The sequence below is a fragment of the Vigna radiata genome, chromosome 6, assembly GCF_000741045.1.
Source record: "Vigna radiata var. radiata cultivar VC1973A chromosome 6, Vradiata_ver6, whole genome shotgun sequence".
NCBI classification, from domain to species: Eukaryota; Viridiplantae; Streptophyta; class Magnoliopsida; order Fabales; family Fabaceae; genus Vigna; species Vigna radiata.
In genome coordinates, this window is record NC_028356.1 from 28098210 (window position 1) to 28121022 (window position 22813).

At 31.4% G+C, this 22813-nt stretch overlaps 3 protein-coding genes and 1 non-coding gene across 4 annotated transcripts; all 4 read right to left on the bottom strand.

Moving 5' to 3' along the window:
- Positions 1–1334: 1334 nt before the first annotated feature.
- On the bottom strand, positions 1335–6989 carry LOC106764207 (chaperone protein dnaJ 10). The gene is made up of 10 exons (XM_014648450.2): positions 6522–6989; positions 6364–6423; positions 5845–5927; positions 5012–5165; positions 4065–4194; positions 3591–3749; positions 3309–3490; positions 2899–2979; positions 1879–2010; positions 1335–1769 (listed from the first exon to the last, which is right to left on the bottom strand). The coding sequence occupies exons 1-10, from the start codon at positions 6606–6608 to the stop codon at positions 1689–1691; spliced, it is 1149 nt and encodes a 382-aa protein (XP_014503936.1). The 5' UTR covers positions 6609–6989; the 3' UTR covers positions 1335–1688.
- A 144-nt stretch (positions 6990–7133) lies between these two features.
- Positions 7134–7205, bottom strand: TRNAQ-UUG. The gene has a single exon. It is a non-coding gene; the product is annotated as a tRNA-Gln (tRNA).
- A 969-nt stretch (positions 7206–8174) lies between these two features.
- Positions 8175–13026, bottom strand: LOC106765329 (ras-related protein RABC1). The gene is made up of 6 exons (XM_014649909.2): positions 12646–13026; positions 11180–11248; positions 10466–10531; positions 9677–9798; positions 9384–9512; positions 8175–8493 (listed from the first exon to the last, which is right to left on the bottom strand). The coding sequence occupies exons 1-6, from the start codon at positions 12785–12787 to the stop codon at positions 8383–8385; spliced, it is 639 nt and encodes a 212-aa protein (XP_014505395.1). The 5' UTR covers positions 12788–13026; the 3' UTR covers positions 8175–8382.
- A 6808-nt stretch (positions 13027–19834) lies between these two features.
- On the bottom strand, positions 19835–21470 carry LOC106763146. Its single transcript, XM_014647346.2, has 2 exons — positions 20341–21470; positions 19835–20047 (listed from the first exon to the last, which is right to left on the bottom strand). Exon 1 carries the CDS (start codon positions 21354–21356, stop codon positions 20358–20360), a length of 999 nt encoding a protein of 332 aa, XP_014502832.1. The 5' UTR covers positions 21357–21470; the 3' UTR covers positions 19835–20047; positions 20341–20357.
- Positions 21471–22813: the final 1343 nt, after the last annotated feature.

A 22813-nucleotide genomic window follows, 5' to 3' on the forward strand; every position in this document is an offset into this window, starting at 1 on the left:
ATTAAATTAAATTAAATTACTAATAAATTTTAAATAAAAAATAAAATTTAAAAAGAAAAATAATCATCGAATATTGTATTGTATCTGATACATACATAGTAATCGGATTTCCATTTCCGATAAGAAAGCTTTTAAAAGTTTATTTTTTATTTATAATTTATTGACCATTTGATTTAATTTAAAAATTTAATATTATTTAATATATTTTTTATTTAAATAACTATTAAAATATAATTTATATTATTACAATAATAATATTAAAAAATTAAAATTAAAGTAATAATAATGAAGAAATCTAAAAATTTAGAAATCTTATTTCATTAATTTAATATACTTATATATATATATATATATATTAAATCATATTTTATATTATTACTTTTATTTTAATTATTTTATTTTAACTATTTTAATATAATTATTATAATAATACAAATTATATTTTAATAATTATTAAAATATGAAAATATATTAATAATATTATATTTTTAAATTAAATTACATATTTATTAAATTATAAATAAGAAACAAAGTTTTAAATTTTTTTATTAAAAGAGTGTAGATTTAAAGGGGTGCAGGAGAAAAGAGTTAAAAAATATTTATTAAGGTTAAGAAAGAATTTTTTGAAAAAGTTAGAGAGACAAGATGAAGTGTTGGAGGTGGAGGGTGAAATAGCCTTGTAACAAATAGGAGTGGATTTAGATTTTTAAACATTCAATTTAGGTTCAACGTAGATTCAAATAATTGGATTGGAGACCCAAATCTATTTTTGTTTTAGAATTAGTTTTGGATTTTTTTTTTTTTAATTTAGATCTAAATATTTAGATTCAAATATTTGGATCAAGTTTTAAATTCAAAATTTATTTTTTAAAAAAGTAATTTAAATTAAATTTTGTAAAACTTGTGCCATTAGTTTAGTTCAACTTATATCTGGATCCATAGTTCGGTTTTGGTTTTGGTTCGCTCATCTTAATCTTTAGTTGAGGTGAGATTGTTTTTTATGTAGATCAGTATATCTCAGACTTTTGATGAAGCTAACCTGTAATACATACACCCCATTAATTATATAGGCCTATGAAGGAAGCATTACAACCCCTGAGTATATGTCCAAAGTGTTGGAAGCAGTTGAGCATTACAATGGTTTCAGACTTGTCTAGCCATAATATATTGTTTACAATCAGGCCACTGTTCTAACCATTTTGAGGATACCAAAACTTTATATATTCTGCTCTTAGTAAGTTATGTCTCACTTACTGATAAAAAAAAAATAACATGTTTATATAAGAAAAGTCAGCATCTAAAACTATTATACTCATTTGCTAGTGTTAAGAAATTCATAGTGCCGTATTTGGAATCTATAATTTGCTAAAAGCATGACACTGAATTTCCATATAGAAGTTACTATTCATTTCCAATTTTGTGACATACAAAAGAAAAAGAAAAGAAAAAGTGTTGTGGATTTGACAGAAATTTTACACTTGACCAAGTGTTATGACACATGTAAACTTGAGGGCGAAGACTATGACAACAAGCAACAAAAAAATATGATTGATTATTCACGGCTTGCCCCATTCTTCCCAAAACTACGTTCAGAGGGTATCAGAAAAGTCCTTTTAGTATATCATCTCACGAACAAAATATTGAAAGGGCTGATATTTTGTTCCGTAGTGTCTTTAAGTTCATATGAGTCATTTGCTTTTGTAAACTATCTCTTCATCATCCACATCAAATGCTGGATTACAGAGGCATTTGAAAAGTCTACCGAGACCCTGCAGAAGAAAGAATAAATGTGTACGTATTTTCGTAATCAGAGTATCGTGCATACATGGTGGTATAAACATAACTTTTGTGATTAGGTGTAAATATTTCCACATATACCTGCGTGAAAAAGGGAGTTCGATAGGAAATTGCTCTAGGCGATTCATCGTCTGAAGAATCAGAAGTGCTTCCTTCGTCATCAGAATTAGCTGCAATCTTCTTCCTCAATGTTTCTCCTTTTGGATACTTGTCCTGAAGGAAGCATTAGTTTTAATTATCAGCAAACTTGATGATGGTAACTTGCTTTGCGCCCTTGTGGGGCACGAATCTGGCCTTAAAATAATATGCAAATTGCAAAGAATTTATATATGAAGACACAGATTACCTGTTATATTATAAAGGTACATAATTGTCTTTGATTTTCTTTTATGTATCTAAACATTTTGAAGTTTACCTCGTGTCAGAGACAGATAGGTATCATGCTTAGACCATGGGGAAAGGGTGGCATGGGGCAGAGCATCGTGCAGATAACAAAAGTTATACTGAAACAATGTTTAGTGATGTAGTATATGTTTTCATGGATCTACTTTAAGAAATTGTTTATATCTCTGTAATATATATATATATATATATATATATATATATATATATATATATNTATATATATATATATATATATATATATATATATATATATATATATATATATATATATATGTCTTATTTTAAGGGGGAAATCTATAAAACTATCATGTATTCAGTATGAGTATTCTTTATAAGTACAAAAAAGGAAGTATTTCTAACAAGCAGCAAAAGAGAATTATTTCTTATAATTAAATATTTTCATTTTAGTTCACTTTATATTGAAATATATTCATTTTAGTATTATTCAGAAAACATTGGAATAGTTTTATATTTTCTACTGGTCACGTCATCGTTAACATGACATTATATAATAGAATGAATAAATATTTAATAGGAATTTAAGCAGACCCATATTTTTAAAAGTATAAAACGAAATCAGTCATATATTATAGGAATAAAATGTTATTTTACCCAAAAGTTATTATGAAGAACAATTGACAGCCTATATATTCAGAGAAACCTGAAAGCTAGTCACTAAGGTAACTGAATTTGCACCTGAAATATCTTCCCAAGAATTTTAAGAGCAGTAGCCCGAACTTTAAGTTCCTCTTTCTTGACATTGTTTTCCTTTAGCACCTGCAACGATAAACGTATGAACAACAATATGCTAGTTAGCCATTTCACGTCTTTTGTTCTGTTCGCAGCAGAAAAAAAAAATCTTAAAAAAGAAGTCATATAGAATTCATTATAACTCGTCTCGGACTATGTTAGGCTTTACTGTCTCAGGCTTTCTAGCTAACATACTATTAACCATTTCAGCGTGTGGAAATTAGTAGTTACTTTTTCCCACCAAGAGCTTCATTTTATCTGGATAAACGACAATTAATACAATAACCTGTGTCCTGATCAACTATGAAGCTACGCATCCTTTCTTGTTAGATAAATAAATTGAGTTATGAACTCACCATTTGGCACACGTGTACAAGGGTTACTTCTATGTCTACTACATTTAACTTCCACAAGGAACTGATCAATGTGTCCTTATTGAGGCGAATGTGAGAGTCAACATCATTTTCAGGGCCACTACTACCATCCATTTTGAATTGCTTGCGGATGTCTTCTTGAAGCTGAATTAACTGATAAGCACCTAAATTGCACGTGATCAATAAAATTAAAACATCATTTGAAATAGCTAACCTCAGGAAATGCAACAGACTTTTAAGTGAGGGTTTGGTCATGTAACTGACCTTTAGCAGCTGTGAGTTGTGATTTCCAGAAATGTCCTTTATTGCGTACCCATTCAGCCAAAAATGGCACTCCAAGATAAATGGCCTTTTTCCCTAGTTCTTGTGCTGCCTGTCTTGAATATATGTAGCCGATGGTATGTAACATGTCTACTCCAAATGCTGCATTCAGAGACAGCGGAGACTAATCTAATTGATTATATCATTGATAAATAACATGCTACGAACAATTATCCATAATGTCAGTCTTTACTATGAGATTCTGTACCATCTATCATGGGGGAAAACCATTCGAGTTTTTTTTTTATGGCAAAATGTCTGCCTTAAGTAGTTTAAAATTTCAATCAGAGAAATGTTAGGAGTTTCATGGGGCATCCTCTGTTTAAGGTTCAACGTTTACAACACTGAATGACAAGCGATGGCATCATGTGGTTCGTCCCAAGTATTACAAATAAAGGCAGCTCAAAGTTCACTAACCAGCACGAGAAAGCCGTCTTGCTTCAGATTCTGCTCGTAGGAAGAATCCCTTTTTGTCACCACGAACATATTGGGCAAGATAATCTTTCAAATTTCTTGCTAGCTTTTCTTCCCTTTCTCTTTGGACAGCCTATATGAAATATAGAAAATGAAGGTAAAATTAAAAGAAAATAAAAACCTCTCGCCGCTTTTCTCTCAAATCAACTATATAAAGCATAGCTAAATTGTCAATGTCACTGTCATTGTCATCTTATCACCAGCTGATGCAACAAGGTTAAATGAGTCCAAGAACTTAATGAAGTGGAATGGTTATAAAATCGTCTATATATACTCAGAGTCAAGGGAAATATTGAATAAAAGATGCAGAAGCAATATATGACAGTAGGGATTGTGCACATATTTCAATTTCCTAGACAAAAAAATCAGTCATAGAGTACAAATGATTTTTTACATGAGAACAATGGGTATAGAATACTTAGCACAACTAAATAATATAATATCAAACTACAAAAAATAGAAAAAGAAAAATTATTCTTCAAAACACATCAAATTAATTTTCACTACTTCAGCAATGACTTCTAAGTTAATAAAATTCACATTTCATTTTGCTGATCAATGAATCAAAACGTCTCACTAATGATAAATCGTGATTTTAAGATAAACAAAAATTGCTCCAATCGAAAGTAAAAGGCAGGTCGTGGTCAGAAATTTGTGTTATTGCCATAGTAAACCAAAATTATGAGCTTCTACATATTCGACAATTTCCTAATTTGATATTGTTTTCTCATAATAAGAGAAAGTGCGAAAATGTAGTGAGATCGGGAAACCTATCATTGAAAACGATTATAGCAACCTAAAGGCCCAATAACGTTAGTTTTTTTTCTCTAACAAAAAGCACATTAATACAGCCAAAGTAATGATGAAAAGTTAATGTAAAACTTTCTTGCCTTTAACTTCTCATTCAGTTTATCAGGATCTTCACTCTCATCAGCAAGCTCAGAAGAAGCCATTGATGCCACAGCCAGATGCCCTATGTAGTCCTCAAATAATTCACTTCCAAAGAGCAGGGCAAAGACAGCCATGGGGTCAAGCATAGTTTCCCTGTCAAGGAATCCATTGATTAATGTATTAAAAGAAAAACTTCTTCAATGAAGATCACGATTAAGGACACCTTTACTTTTAAATGACATGTTTGATCCTACAATCCAAGTTAAACTCCCTAAACCCTCAGTCACTGGACCAATTCTAGTGGATAATTTAGGAAGCTTTCAACATATCATGATTTATTTTAAACTGTATTTCAATTATAATTTACGAAGCTGATTAAAATAAGTTTACTAAATTTCGGTTCTTCTACAATTAAATCTTTTGTTAAATAAATAACTCCTTAATTAAATTATTAATACTAATGAACCCTTAAGACAATAAAACAGAGCGTATACTGATCCTCTTTTGACTTTTATTTATTCGAACAGTCTTATTTTCTTACATTTCTTTCTCTTTATGACACATGAGGAATGAGGAATTTGCACTTTCTTAACCCAGATTGTACTCTTAGTCAAGTCAAAGTAAGATTGGGGCTCAGATGTCTATTCACAAATCAAAATGAAGACTTGGGTAAAAGTAACATTACCACTGAACGCTAATCAGGCCCAGTATTTCTTTCTTTATTTTAATAACACTCATCACAATAATTAAAGCTAATCAAGTCAAATTGTTAGCAAATACCATGAATTTCCACATTGGCATTTAAGCTGAAAATCGTCATCATCATAAGTACCTCGATACAGAATGCTTCCCATTTTGATTGTACGAATTCCTCTGAACCGGATCACTCAAAACTTGGTACGCTTCACCCAATATCTGCTTTCACAAAAAGTTAAACATATACTTAAAAACATTACACGAATACTTGTTCACAAAGTCCTTATAATATAGAAAAAAAAAGTTTCTGCATCAATTGATTTAAATTATTATTTTCATATAATCTCTTTAAATTATTATTTTAAATTTACACATAACCTAATTTTAACGTATAAAAAAATATTTTTTTTTCCTGAAAATATTTATAAAAAATTTCTCCACACAAACATAGTATCTTTTTTCTCTAACCATAATATTAAAATAGATTATATACTGTGGAAAAGCAATATAACAGTATTTAAGAATGTTTAATAATCATTTATTATCATCATCATCATTAATAATAATAATAATTACGGCAATATATGATTGTATGAGTGCATTACGATTAAATTATAGTTAAGCGTAAGAGATTGCAGTGGTGGAGTGGAGCTACCTGGAACTTCTCGGCAGCGCGAGGATCGTTCGGGTTTTTATCGGGATGAACTTGCATTGCCTGTAGCAGTAAGGAAGCAATTAAGAAAATGAGAAGAAAGAAAGTAAAATCAAAGGAAAGGAAGAAGGAGAATAGTTAGTTGAAGTAGATTGAATAACCTTATGGTAATAGGCCTTGCGAATTTGGTCTTCGGAGGCAGAGGGAGTGATCCCGAGGATATCGTAGTACTCCGTTTCCTTCACCATGGTGCGTGGCAATACGCAAAGCTGAGAAGAGAAGCAAAGAGGAGAAAGAAAGAGAGAAAAAGGAATGGAAGAGAAGGGGAAGGGGTCACGAGGAAGTGTAGGCTTTACAGTTCTGATGCGCAATATTGTAATTCACGGGAACTGCTTTTTCGCGGGAGAAAACAGTTTTTTAAGCGCATTGTGTCCCAGTGACAGTGCCTATCTCATCATCATCATTTTCGTTTTCGAATACAATCAATGAATAGATGGAGAGTGGCTTTTGGAGCTGTCTGTGGGCCTTTCCTTTTGGACTTCTCAATGCTGCTTTTTTCTCTCTTCCTTCTTTCTTGGGCTTTCAGGATTTCGGAAATACTTTATATCAAAATTGTTTTTTTCTTTTTCTCCACCTGAAAGTTGCGTCTTCATTTTTCTGTATTGGTGTCAGTGCACCTTTTTCGTTATTATCTGGACCAGAAGGCTATAAAGAAAATAATTTTGACAAAAAAAAGGAAAAGGAAAATAACTTTGACAAAGGGAAAAAGGAAAAGGTCCTACCGGGAGTCGAACCCAGGTCGCTGGATTCAAAGTCCAGAGTGCTAACCACTACACCATAGAACCAACTGTGCACAAATTTAACACTAAAATTGATTTATAACTTTAACCTATAATGAAACTTCAATTCATTGCAAGTCGAACGATGAGTTTAATAGATTGCGAGCCCCAGTAAAATCTCTTACGTCATGCAAATATTTTGTTAATATAATTTCATTTCTAATGTTTCTAAAATTTTAGTTTATTTATTAAAAGTTAAAGATTGTTCAAATGACTGGGTATTTATTTGACGTTTTTGTTTCCTAACGCATTTCAAGTTAATTAAGTTTCGATTTTTAAAAAGTAAACAAACTCTCTTCCGCCTGTCATAGTTACCAAAATAGAGAAAATATGCTACCTATTCCACCCTGAGACGACATCTTGTAAAATTTTTCAAATTTTATTAAAATTTCGAAAACACACTGACCAACAAAGTTTTAAAATCATTTCATGTTTTAAATCCATTATAAACCGCTAAGTGTTGGGAAAAATATGGAAAAAGTTAAGTAGAGAACCTATTTTCTTAGTTTTGTTCATTATCGATATGCTTGTTCGCTTATTATGTTTCAGAATTCATGTTTCAGAGATAAATCAATCCTTATCAGCATCATGAAATGACAATGATCTGACAGGCTTCTAATTAAGACTGTATACACATTTAAAGCACGATGCAAAGTGTTTTCTTTTGCCCTGTCCTCAATCCTCTGAGTCAAATAATGTAATGTTCCAATTGTTCTTTTCTAATTATAATTTGACTCTAATATGCAATGACCATGAATAATTAGTTGTTAATTTGATAACAAGATACGTTGGACCATGGGTTGCAGATTAAACAAATATATGATGTTGCATACTACTTTTATGTCGAATAAATGCTAGCTTAATAACTGCTACGCGTTTGTCGACGAAAAATGTCCCCTACTATGTGTGAAGCACACCGTTGATCATGTTAAAACATCGAAAGCGTTATACAAAAAAACGGTATTCATATGCAGGTGCACTGTGAACTATGCCCAGATGATTGCTTAAACCAAATAAAATTTGAGATCTTTAAACATAAGGTAAATTCTTGAGAAGAAAAATAATTTAATCTTGATATACATGCTGTAATAAAGTTACTTTGTTACACGTAATGAATTTAATTGCCCTTGAAATCCAGACCATACCAAGAAGGGGAAGGTGAAAGCCCCCTTAAACATGTAAATCATGAGCAGCAGCCACCACTTGTAGCATCAGAATTTTGTGCTTTCTGTTTGAAGATGTTCTTTTTCCCACCAGATGAGCCCTCAGCCAAGAGACTTGGTGTCTCCAAAATCTGCAAATAAACATGAAAACTCAAATTTGAAGCATTTCTTTCATTTTTATGAGGGTGTTGACTTGTAATTTATACAAATAAATAGAAGTAACAACACCCTAAATTCTATTGACAAAAAGTTTCCAAAAAGTAAATCTTGCAATCTATGTCAATAAGAAATGGTATTTTGTGAACAAAAATAGATGGGACATACAAAAGTTTGGGTGTTTGAGCTGGCACCAAACTTCACTTAGCTACATTAAACTAACCATTTCAAGCTTACAGCCCAACATGTTGCTGGCATTTCATGGAGGTAAGAAATAAAAGACAAAGGTACTCCATTTAAATACGAACAGAGAAGCTGTTATGGCTACCAAGATTGGTATTGTTTATGAATTGCAGAGCAAGTACAGTTCTCAATATTGTGAGCTCACTGTCAGTTGTTTTGTATTTTATTTTCCATTGTTTCTTTTGGTTCCAGTTATCTCAGACAACTAAGATTGCCCTTCCCATTGGGCCAGGATTTGTTTTATTTTGGAGATTTATATCCCATATAACAGGCACAATGGCTGCAGCTTATGGGTAATTTTTGTTTGCATTAATAAACTTAAGAATCTTTAATTGTGATAAAAAATATTTTCAACCATATAATAGGTTTCACTTCTCTTTTCAACCATTCCCACGGTTTGTATCCTAATAACAAGAGGCTAATTCTGTTCATCGTAACAAAGTTTCCTATGTTACTGTTCATTTCATTGCTTGAAGTTAAGTTGTTCTAAAAATATTTTATGAGAAGGCATCACCAAAGAACCCAAGAATAGCAATAATAAACATTTCAAATATTTTAGTGTCCCCCTGCTTGCTGTTTCCTTGATTTGAGGATTTTTGGAAGAGCTGCATTATATGTGTACCTTCATTACAAGCTCATCAAAACATTGTGCAACATTGACTCTTGTTTTTGCACTGCACTCAGTAAACAGACATCCATATTCCCTTGCAAAGTTTATCCCTTCATTTTTGCTGACAACTCTTTCACTTTCCTGAAATAAGAGAGCCTATTAGGACGAGGATTACTTTCTTCCATGCCAACTTTGAATATGACAGCTCACAAGGGCAGCATTTGCAACTTTCAGTATTAATGAATCAAGAATGACCCTCAATTTTTTAGAATTAAGAGTAACAAAAAAGTTCACTAACAGCACACCTTATCAACTTTGTTTCCTACAAGCATCTTGATGCAATCTTGATTGGTTGAGTAAAGGTCAATTTCTTTAGCCCATATATCAGATAGATTCGTAAAAGTTTCCCGCCTTGTGACATCATATACTGTACATAAACAACCAAGAATCATTGAATAGATTTATAATATAAACTGCAGAAGAATATGATTCTATGCATAAACAATTTAAACAGTCACATCATATTTGGAAACAAAAACACGTCCACCATCTATAAATAACCTATGCAATATGTCCAACATTCTCGTTGCAGTTGTATTTAGTTTACTATATATTCAATCTGAAGCAAATCTCCTGCAAGTCAAGGTCATATCGCTGACAGAAACTTAACCATGACATCTCAACATACCAGGTGCTGGAAGGCTCCTCACTAAGGGAACGTACCAAGGTGCAACTCTACCACTGGACAGTTCTTCACATATAATAATAAACTTGCAAAATCATTTGACAAAATGTGTTTTATGCACAACATAAATTCAACATTTAATGACACCATACACATGCAAGGTCATCATCAAAGGAAAACAATGACAACATATATGTCATCAATGAATCCATTTTAATCACCAGTTTGTTATATTTATACAGTATATATTCATAAATTGAAATATGTACAAACTATACAGAGCCATGTTGTATGATTTACAGTTCAACAAGATACCAAAAATTAAACAAATAAGAAATGAAGTGTACAGCATATGCATTGGATAGCAAACAAAAATATTTCGAAGTACAGAGAAAATCATGAAACATACCCAAAATTATTCCTTGAGCTCCTCTATAATATGAACTAGTAAGTGTTCTAAACCTTTCCTGTCCCGCTGCACAAAGAGAAAATACAAAGTATTGCAATTAAGTTATTCAAATGAAGGATGACATGACTTCTTTGAAGGATAAGTTAAACAAATTTGCAACAAATGCAGAATTCAGTATATCAGATGCTTTTGATCTCTGTATATGAGACATATACTGCATAAAATAGGCAGAGCATTTTGTGTTCTGTTAAATACACATTGCATATATGCTGAATATCAAGAAAATATATTTGAGGTATAATTCTATGATATACTATATTAATCAATTAGCAACATCAATATCATTGATAAGATGTATTCCTGTATGCTGACTTTAAACAATGTTACAGAACTTTCCCAATTCTGTTTAAAGCTGAGCGCCAAGATTTTTAATCTTGATCTCAAATCCATGTTGCATCCTAATATATGTTAATGAACCAAAGGTGAGATATTCAAAAATTTCATTTCAATTGCGATGGAAAATGTTGCAATTTAAGATCAAAACATCAGAGCTCCATAGCTCCACGCTCACTTAGCGGTATGAGTTCATAACAATGGTAAAAGTTATTTGCCTTATTAAGCCCCAACGAATATAGAATTTGAAAGTATACAACAAAAGAAAACAACACAGAATAAAAGGGATTTGGCCTCTCAAGAAATTATAATTGAAAATACCTGTGTCCCAAATAGCAAGTTTTAGCTTTTTTCCTCCAATTGTAACATATTTAACTTTGAAATCTACACCTGCAACACGATTATAAGAAGAATCAATGCATATATGACAGAGTAGAAAATATAACTTTCTCATAAATTATTGCACGAATCTCTATAATTATGTAACAAACGACATGGATATAAACTTTCGTAATGGGGTAATCTTGACTGATGCAGACAAACACTCAATATTTCTTTTAACCAAAATAAAATATTAGAAACAATAGAATGTTACTTAACACAACATTGAAGCCAGTATTCTCCAATCCTTATTTAGATTTGATCCTCTATAACAGATACTACTAGATCCAGTAAACAATCAAGTGTATGAAGCCTGATCTGACTGGCCATAGCCTGTCAATCATGTAGACTAGGTACTGACTTGTGTATTGGGAGTCAAAATATATACAAGTTAGCGTTGTAAATAAACTAATCTAGTAATAAATTATTTGAGCTTATTTCATTAATTACTCAAACAAGCTTGTTTGTTTTACCAACCAAATAATCTTAAGCATATGGCTAAGATTTAGGCTTAATTATACAAATGACTCATGCTCAAGCATCATAGGTTTGACATTAAAAGCTCGTGTGAGGGATAGTGTGTGTGTTAGGGGCTGGAAAGGGCACGTAACAGTGTGTATACATGTTTATCTCAAATAAGAAACGAGATATATTTAGCAAATTGTAATCCACTTATATATGAACAAGCTAAAAGTTGCTTATTTTTGAAACAAGTCGCTGCCAAGAAAAACTTTGACTCATTTAAACAAATGAGTCAGTCAGAGTCATAAGTTTTTGCAAGCCAAACTTGGACTTTCAAGTGCTCGGCTTGGGTTGACTCATTTACACCCTTAATATTGGGATTGGTGACTTCGACCCTGTCCAGTAACTTGGACTACAATGCCACTGAACCATACAATTAAGTTCACAAGAACACATGACTAATCAAAATGAGTACCAAGATCTCAATTAGCTCTTCGAAGATGAGACGTTAATAAAACAAAAGTAACCCCTATAAGTCTAGATGAATTAGAAAGACATCACCAACCAACCACATCTCGTTCCATCTATTACATCACTTAAAAGAAGAAAATTGCTAGCAACACTCTTTGGGTGGAAATTGATTAGAAATCATAAAAATTTTCAAATCAGGACAGAGGATATAGATGAGAAGTGAGAACCATCCAAAATTTATAATTTCAAGAGTGCTTCAAAAGAGTGTTAGAGATTGTATAGTAAGTTTGTAACATTTCTACGCATCACAAATCCACTAGGTAACTAACACTTCAAACCTTCAACTACAAATTCTAGCCCTTATAATTTCTTCTAACACCGATCATCAGAGAGAAGCTCTTGAATTAAAATTTACAAAAAATAGATAAGAAAAGCAGGGTGGGAGAATTATATATATTTTAAATGTTACCAACCGATGGTGGGAGAAAGATCCTCGAAATTATCGGAGGTGAAGCTCAAAAGCAGGGTGCTTTTGCCAACGCCAGAATCCCCAATCAAGAGAAGCTTGAACAAGTAATCGAATTCGGGTTGACTCGAGGAAGACGAAGCATCCATTGAGAATCCCAGATGAGAAATTGAATCGACAATGCTTGGACTTGGCTCTTAATTTGATGGATTGGATCTAAGAAGGGTTTTGCTTTTCTTTCTTTTTCTTCTTTTATTCGGTTCCTTGGAAGTTGCTTTGATTCGATGGAAAGTGGAAGGAAGCAGAAAGTGAAGGAGTGTTTAGAAGGTTATGGAAAACCCGTTTAAAGGTAGTCGCGTGCCTTTTGCGGTGATTGTTTTGGTTGTCGGTGTTTTCGCACCCACACTTTTCCTTGATTAATGGGAGAAAATCATATTATATACTTATAATAAAATTTAAATCATGTTTAGATAAGAATTTTAGTAATTAAAAAAATTTAAACATATACTATTTAAAGTATTTATGGTTGAAATTTTTTTAATGTTTGAATGGAGTAATTAAAATATTTTAAATTTTCATTTTTTTATATAGTAATTTATTAGTTAAAATTTAAATTTAATTGCTATGATTTTATATATAATTTGCAAGTTAAATTTAAGCATAATCGTAATATAATAATATAATAAAATTGGTAAGATCATCATACAAAATTGTAAACATTCATTAGACACGGTTGGGTCTATTCCTTTTTAACATTTATTGAAGATAAAAGAGTAATTTTAGAAGAAAAAGGTGAAAAGTAGTGTGTCATTTGAATGTTTTTGCGACGTAGGCATGTCATTGTACCATCGTCCAATCGTATAAGAATAAAGATATTTTGACACACACTTTTGAAAAAACATTCATTTGACACGGTGGGGTCTACTCCTTTTTAACATTTATTGAAGATAAAAGAGTAATTTTAGAAGAAAAAGGTGAAAAGTAGTGTCATTTGAATGTTTTTGTCACGTAGGCATGTCATTGTACCATTGTCCATCTTATAACTCTAAATTTTTTTGTTGCACAGCCTCTCTGCACCTTCTTGTATAAATGAATTGAGTTTAAATTAAATCTAAATCTAACTAAAAGTTAAGGATAATGATACTTAGACAATTTTTTTTACAACATTTAAACATCATCTACGTGTAATTATGTGATTGATCCATGGTGGTATTTATAATTATTATTATTGATTATGAAGTAATTTTAGACCAATCACAAAATGACACGTAAATAATGTTCAAATATTATAAAAAATTATTATCTAAATATCATTATCTAAAAATTAATGTAACTAAAAAACTTCATTGTTATGTATTGTCATCACATTTCATCAAATTATTATTAAAATTTATTTCCCAATAAAAAATTAATATATATAAATCTGCAACACCATAACACTATCCAATTAAAAATTAAATTTTTTTTTTTCACTACAAATTTTGGATACACAGGAAACATTTATTTTGGTTAAAGGTCGAAGCCAAGATGGTGGTGAAGAAGGTGATATTCTTGCTATCCCACTCTTTCGGAAAAGGAGAGTGTTCTTATTAATGTGCTTTTACGAATGAGATAAAGCTAACGAAGATCCCTTTAGTTTTTGTATTTAAATGATTTATATTAAATGAATTAAGTTTAATCAAGTATTGAGAAAGTGATGAATTTTGTAAACTTAAGTTTGATTAAATATTGACAAGGAATTTTTTTTTTTTTTTCATAGATGTGGTTTGGTGATATATATTATGTTTGTATAAAAAGTAAAATCTATATTCCATGTTACGATCCATGATTTATAATTATATGAACCTTTCAAAATCTTAGGCATAATTTTGATTTTAATTACCTTGGTAGTTTAATTTCTCTTTTAAGAAAAATTTATATTTTATAATATATAGATAACAAATCTTTACCCTTCCATCCAAGACGATTTGTCTTGAGCTCTATTTTTAACCTGACAAACTCTTTTAGTATAAGATGAAATTTAGAAGTTTTGATGATATCTCAAGTATTCAAGATTGCAAGAAGACCTTTATAAATATTTGTTTTGTATTAAAACTTTTGTAATTTAATACTTTTATGTATAGGATGTTATTTATCCTTGATTCCATGTATTGTATGCTTTAAAATCCGTTTTGGAGTCAGAAAAACTCTATAATAATCAATTAGCACTTAAGATAATCGATTATGACAGAGAGGTTTTCGAAAATACTAAAAACTCATTTTGTCTCAGGAATAATCGATTACCAACTAATGATAATCGATTATGACTTACCATAATCGATTATCACGACTAGCCATTGGAGTTTTTAGGCATGTTTTTAACCGTTGTGCATTCATTAAATTCATAATCGATTACTATAAGTGGATAATCAATTATCACGTGTTAAATAGCTGACAACATATTTTTGGAGGTATCCCTAAGTGAGATCTCTATATATTAAGTTCTATATATTAAGTTGGGACTCTCATTCTAATATACACGACATACGATAATCTTATTTATTTGTTTGTGTGCTATGATAAGTGTGTTATAGGGGTTGTGTGTAACCCTTGTGTTATGGCTTTGAGAACTTGGTGTTGGCATAGAGCGAGAAATTTCACTAGGGTTGTGATTGAGTGATGTTGTTGTTGTTAAGTGAAGTATGTCATCCTTTGTGAAGATTTAGAGGAGGTGTTCTTCCTTTGTGAAGATTCAAAGGAGGTGGTGGTCATCCATCATAAAGCATTCAGAGGAGGTGTTGATCCCTTGTGGTTTTCAGAGGAAGTGGTTTCATCTCTTGGGGTAACAAAATAAGTGCTTTAAACCTTAAACTTGTTTTTTTTTTTTTTTTGTGATTGTAACAATTTGTTAGTTTTGTTTTAGTGGAGCATTAATCTTCATTTGAGATTAACAACTAGACGTACGATCTTTGTGATTTGAACCAGTATAAAATCACTTGTACAATTTTCTCTCTTCCTTACTTTCTTTACAATTGTCTTAATTATTCTTAAGGAAATTAAATTACAAGAGAAAATTATTAAAGGCACGATTTGCGATAAGAAATCAATTCACCCCCCTCTTGGTTTGTTGCTCATGCTAACCATTCCACTGCACCGCTCTGATAAACTTGTATTGATCTTTAGCTTGAGTCGATTACTTTTGACCTTCAGCTCAAATTGACTCGACTCAACTTCATGTTAGAAGTCTCACATTGACTAGAGATAACGTCAATTTAAAATATATAAGTGGGCTGAAAACCTCCCTTACAAGTTGGTTTTGTAGGATTGAGTTAGAAGTTCACTTCTTAACATGGTATTAGAGTCTATCCTAACGAGTTTTATTGTTTGTTAGATCTATTGTTCAACTTACTATCGAACCACCCATTAATGTATAGTCTCACACTTGAGATGTATATACCGCAGCCTAATGAGATGTGTTAGAAGTCTCACATCAACTAGAGATAAGGTCAATTTATAGTATATAAGTGGATGCAAACCTTATCTTACAAACTGATTTTTTTAACGTTGAGTTAGACTTAAAGTTCACTTCTTAACACTTCAGACCTAAACCGACTTGACTCAACCTTCGGCCAAGGCCAACTTAGCTCAACATTCAACCAAAAATGAGTCAGTCAAATCTGCTCGACCTTCGGCTTGACCAACTCATCTCAACCCTCAATTAGGATTGACATGTTTCAACCTTTGGCCCAGGTCTAGTCATCTCAATTTTTTCCCTAACTAACTCCTCTTAACCTTCAACCCGAGCTAACTTGTTTCTTCCTTTGGCTTATCCCAACCTCTATCAACCTTCAGTCCATACAGACTCATTTCTTCCTCAAACTCTTGTCAAATTGTCTCAACCTTTGGCTTCCCTGATCCATCTCAACCTTCGGTTTGACTGGCCGTCTTGACCATCAGCTACAATCGAATCGATTTGACCTTTGGTATGTGTCGAATTGGTTCGACCTTTGGCTTGCACCAATTTTGGACATTTGGTCTATATCGATTCGATTCAACATTCAGCCTACTTTGATTCAAGAAAAACTATATTATGATAAATATAAATGGAGCGTCAATATTCTATTGTGAATTTCTTTTTAGTCACCATGATCTAAAACGAGTTGGCCTTCTAAAGCTTCCAAGGTGTACTTGTGGTTGAGCGTCGCTTTTCTTGGTGTATAAAGTATTTAACATAATAACCATTAAGATTTGATACAACATGTCTACATCAAGATCTCCTTAAGAGAGTGTAACCTTTTTTTAAAAAGTGGAACACCAATTTCTCAAAGTCAATTAATTGTATTAAACTTTGTGCCTTACTATAAAGAAGATGGAAACTACCTATCCTAAGTTCATGTCATGTATCAGAGAAGTTGAGTAAGGAAGCCATGTGCATCAAATGTTGCATGGAGAGCATTTACACATTTGTGTTCTTTAACATGTTCAAAAAATAATCGTTGAAGATGAAACGCCTGTAAACCTCACTTATTGAAAGGAAATTGAAACAACCATTTTCTTCTTATATCTAATTAAAATAATTCTCTTTAAAGAGGAAAGGTGGACCATGCTTATGAAAATTTTGTCTTAACGATTTCAAACAATCCTAATACTTTTTTTGTGTACGAGGAAGAACAAGGTTTATGTTCATAACTATCTAAGAAATAATTTATAATCATATATTTGTCTTAGGACATTTATCTTTTTTAGTTAATGAAATTTATGATCTTTGAGATCATAACCTTTGTAATAAAAGTGTTTTAGTCAAAAAGTGATCAAGTTCAAAGAGCAATTATGCTTAGCAAAAAGTGATTAAGTCCAAACACTACTAATAGCTTAGCCAAAAGTGGTAGTATTCAAAGAATAATCACAGTTTAGTCAAAAGTGATTAAGTCTAAATAATATTCATATCATGTAGTTTGAATTAATGGAAACTTCATCAGATTAATCAAGAAGTAACGTAGTCTGGATTTGTCAATCAAACTGATATGAAAATAATCTATGTAAATATCTCTATCATTCATCTTTTTATATTGCATGCTATTTATTTTCATTTAATCAAAAGAGAGTTTTTCAAAAACCTTTTTAAAAGGTTATTTGATAATGTATTTACCTTGTTAAAGTTGTGTCTCATGAGGTTAATCAAACATATATTTAAAGATAAATAACTTTAAACTTCTTCCATTTATGGGTATCTGAAGAATTTTTAAAAATTTTTTCAAAATGTGTTTGACTTGTTTTACATAAAAGATATATTTATATTTTTTAATGTTTCATTGTAAAAGAACTTAATAAAAAAATTACTTAGGATAAAGTTAAGTCTATTTATCTTTACTCCAACAGATATGGTATAACAATTCAATATTTCTTCTTTTCATCATAGTAGCACAAGTTGTTCAAGTCACATAATATTGTCCAATGTGATATTTCATAAATAATTAATGTTTACAAATGGTTTAATCATATCCGAACATTTTCAAGAAATAAAATTTTAAGTAATACTCAACAATATGACTTTCCCATGAAACCTATTGTTTATTCTACCTGCTCCACAAAAGCCTTACAATTAGAGCCACACTGAATGCTCCATAAAAGCTTTATGGTCAGGGTCATCCTAATATTGAACCAATATGTCTTTCTCATGTAACCTACCATTTACTTTGTCTACTCTACAAAAACCTTATGATCAAAGTCACTTTACTTGCTCCACAAAAGCCTTATGATCAAGCTCATCCTACCTGCTCCACAAATTGTTTAAGGTCAGGACTCGTTTCCCTTGCTTTCCACAAGCCTTACCAGTAAAAACTCTGTCTGCTCCAAAAAAGTCTTACTAATAGAGCTTTATATTCAGTTCAAGTCAAAGCCTTAAAAGCGAAACACAACTTCTCCTTTTTCCCGGCTCACTAAAACCCTCTAGGTGAAAAGGAACTAACATGACTTTATAGTTACGGAAACAAGACATAACATGCAATTTCGTCTTTCTGCACCAACTGAATGATAAAACACAACACAAAACCAGGTGATCAACATCCTATCCATCAATTTTCTTATACTTATCCCAATACCCCATTTTCATATTCATCCCTATTTTAAATTACTATAACACATTTAATTTATTAAATAACCTAAAAAGCTTATAATAAAATTTAATTTAATTGTTATTTTAGTAACTTATGTCTAAGAAACATATTTCGTCATCTTTACTCTTTTATATAATTGTTTGATCTTTATTCAATTATTATTTTCATACTTTTATTTTATATTTATATAATTAAAATTTATTTCTTAATATCTGATATTGGAAAAAAGAATATATATTTTTTAACATTAAATATTTGATATTTAGTATATATATATATATATATATTATTTGGGTACAATAATATAATATAATGAGATTTAATATGGATATATTATGAAAAAATATAAAGATATGAAAATACATATAAAAACATCTTTACAAAGGGAGAATAACTTTGAATCATTCTCTCAATACTAATAACTTTTTTTCACTCATTACTCTCTTTTTCATCCACTAGAGTGTCGTTTATGAGTAGTTAATTCAATTATACATTTATTTGTCATTTAAGTAGTCATTTATGGATAAACTATCATTCTATTTTGTATCAATTTGTCATTTAAATCAATTTTTTTTTCATTATTATCCAGAACTCTCATTCATATTATTCCAAGATTATTTTAGAAATTTCTCCTCCTTCCTTTATAGCATAACCAAAGAAGTCCAACTTATTGTAAAACCAATACTTAAAATTCAAAACCCCTTTTTCGCTATCTATAGCTAATATTAGTGATAAAAAAAATTCACTGCAAATCATCCCAAAAGATCAATCTCTCAAATGAAGACATATTTTGAAGAAGTTCTTCATAAGCAAATCTAAAAAAATAAAATAAGAAAATATTGAAATTAGTTTATGCATAAACTAATTTTTTAAAGAAAATCTCTTGTATAGTTTCTTTAAATTTTTTTAACTTGAGCTTACGCAGAAACTAATTTTAATTTCTAAAAAATTGAATCTATTTTTCTTCTCTTTTCTAAATATATGCTTAATTTTGCCTAGATATCCATCGGGTTCAATACAATTTATTACAAATGAACTTTTTCGTAAAAAGTGCAGTAAAAATAGAATAAAATAAATTCATGTAGCCTGTAGGGTCATAGTTAATTCACAACCTTTCTCCTTTTGTAGAAGTAACCAATGAAATTTCATTTTCTTACCATTTCAGAACAACAAATCGTGATTCTATTTTTGCTCCACCACATATACTCAGTGCCTAAATTAATACGCTGATAGATACTGCTTACCATAACATTAATCACACCCACAAACTCAATCTAATACCAACAAAACACACCTCGCACCATTTATTAACACCTGCAAAAGAAGCAACATCACAATTTATTTTGTAGCAGCAAATCAAACACATACATAAATCAGTTTTCTTCATTTTCCCTTCAATTTCACACTCAAAATGATGACATGATGATAAACTATAGCAGATACAACCACAATGTCAGCTTCTCATCTGCTGTGTTTTTCAATGTTGTTTAAAACATAAAAATATTTTATATATCAGTAATATTGTTAAGACATAACATATAAACAGCATAAAAAATTCATGAGAGAATCCGAATTTATGAAACACATGATGCTTGATTAGTTTATACCAAAGCTACGTTGTACATTAAACTTGGTACTGCTCGAGCTGAACATCCTTGGCTGTCAAAGGCACATACTCTCCTCGATAAACTTCAAGATAGTCTGCTAAAGCTGATTTGTCAATATTCTCATGATGAAAGGACTTGCAAACAAAGTAGATCACAGTTTGCACAACAAGCCCAAAGAGGAACAAACAAGACAAGAGCAAGAAACAAAGAACAGCGTATGCTGTTTTGTCGACAGAGATCACACTCCATCCATCCACCACAGTCTCCTTGAACAAAACTCTTATCAAAACAAAAGACCCGACAAGAGTAAAAAACACGAATATGGACAACACCATCTTTCCCTTTATCAACTCCTTGCTCCTCAACATGGCTCGAACCCCCCACGAATCCTCCAACACAGTCACAACACTCGCCAGTTGCCACACCACGGTGAGGTACACAAACCCAACGAAGTACAAAACCGCTATCACAGCAAAAACCACAAACCCACCGGTGTTTAACCCGATTGAAATTGCCAACAAGAAGATAACCACCATGGTCACGATATTGTAAGCGAAAAAAGCAGCAAAGGCACATAAGAACGTCAACATGAGCCTCTTCCAAACCTTTGGGACCACACTCATCACCTTCTTGAAAGTTACGTCTTTTGCTGTGTAGATGGAAGCGATGGTGTAGACCACTGCTGAGGTAGAGAGGAGGGAGAAGATGAGAAGCAGAGTGAAATAAACGAGTTTGAAGAGCACCAGAGTGATCCATTCAGAAGAGATCATGTCGGAGAGCTTGTTGTATTGAGGTGTGTTGGGCTTTGTCTCATCCATGACTATTGAGTTGTAGAGAATCTTCCTGAAGAGGAGGGAAGAGACCTCTATGTGGAGGAGGAAGATGAAGGAGAGAGGGAGGATGAGTGTTAGGGTGATGTAGGAGAAGATTTTCCGCCATGAAATTATGATCTTGGAGGCTTCTTTGTAGACACCAAAGAACCCAACAAATTGCATCTCTTCTTGCTCTCTATCCATGCTCTCTGCTTTCCAACTTTTCTTCAATGGAGTTTTGCCTTCAAAAATGGTTTAGTCGGTGGGAGAAGATGTGTTGGAAAGAGGATCAATGATTTATAGCAAAAATCTACAACGGCTTTGGAATTCTCCGCAACAAAGTACCCTTACTTTTCAAATGAATTGTTTTTGTTGAAAACTCAATTTAACCACTATTTTTCTTTTTCTTTCCTTAGCTAATAAATAACAATTAATATATATATTTATAATGATTTTTTCTTAACAACTTTTTTTTTTTTTTACTTTATGTATTTTGTATCGGTGTATTTCACAATGTTGCCTTATTCTTTTAATTATTCTTCAACTCATTTACGTGACATAAAATTTTGGTGAACGGCTTATTATTTTTAAACAATAAAGTTTTATAATTTTTGTTAGAATATTTTTACTAGGATAAATGGAGGAAATTGATTTCTAAGATCTACCATATATTTTTTTTTATTTTTACTTTTACTTTTACAACTTTAAACTTATACTTAAATTTTAAGGATTTTTATATTTTATCTTCACACTTTTTCATTTATATTCATAAAATTTGGTGACTGAATAATTTAAATATAAAGGAATAAACACAATACTAAAAAAATAAAAATGAACATATATTTACAAAGTAAAGCATTAACTTGTGTTTAATGTATTTATTAGATCTGTAGACATTTTAAATTTAATTTGGTGGATGAAATACATTTATCAAGTATATGGTTGTAGGTCACATGAATGGAAAATAATAGAATTGAATGAAAAATGGCAAACCCGTAAATTTGCGTGGAAATGGGTAGTGTTTGGGGAAAAAGGAAAAGGGAAGACCAACCCACCAGGCAAGGAGTCATTCACGTCGACGCAAAGACTATAAAATAGTCTTTCTATAATAATTAAATGAAGGGGTTTAGGTCAATATTTGGCATAGACTACACATCCACGCGCTTTGGATTTTTTTTTTCTTCTTCCTGGAAAGTTCTCAAGCTAAGACTAGACTTTGTGTTTCGATTTAAGATGGACATTGATCAGCTTACGATTGATTGAAGACCTTGAATAATTTGATATTTTACTCGTGCAAAAATGTTGTTTAACTTTGGTTAATTTGGGCTTTTAACGTCATTTTCACAACCAACGTCTATACGGGTGACGTCTATGGGACGTCGAAATTCGTCAGAACCAACGTTCATATAAACGTCAGTTAACGATATCCACATCTATATAGACGTCTGCTTATACTCACACCGACGTCTAATTATTCTATATAGACGTCCACCTATGATTAAACCGACGTCAGCATGAGTATATAAAAGAGATTTAAAATGACACTAACCGACGTCTATGTTGCTATAGACGTCGGACATGGCTTTAGCAGACGTCTAACAACGACTTTGTGTTTTAGTGCAGTTTTGATCCAGGCTTTCAGTAGCATTGTGTAACACTCT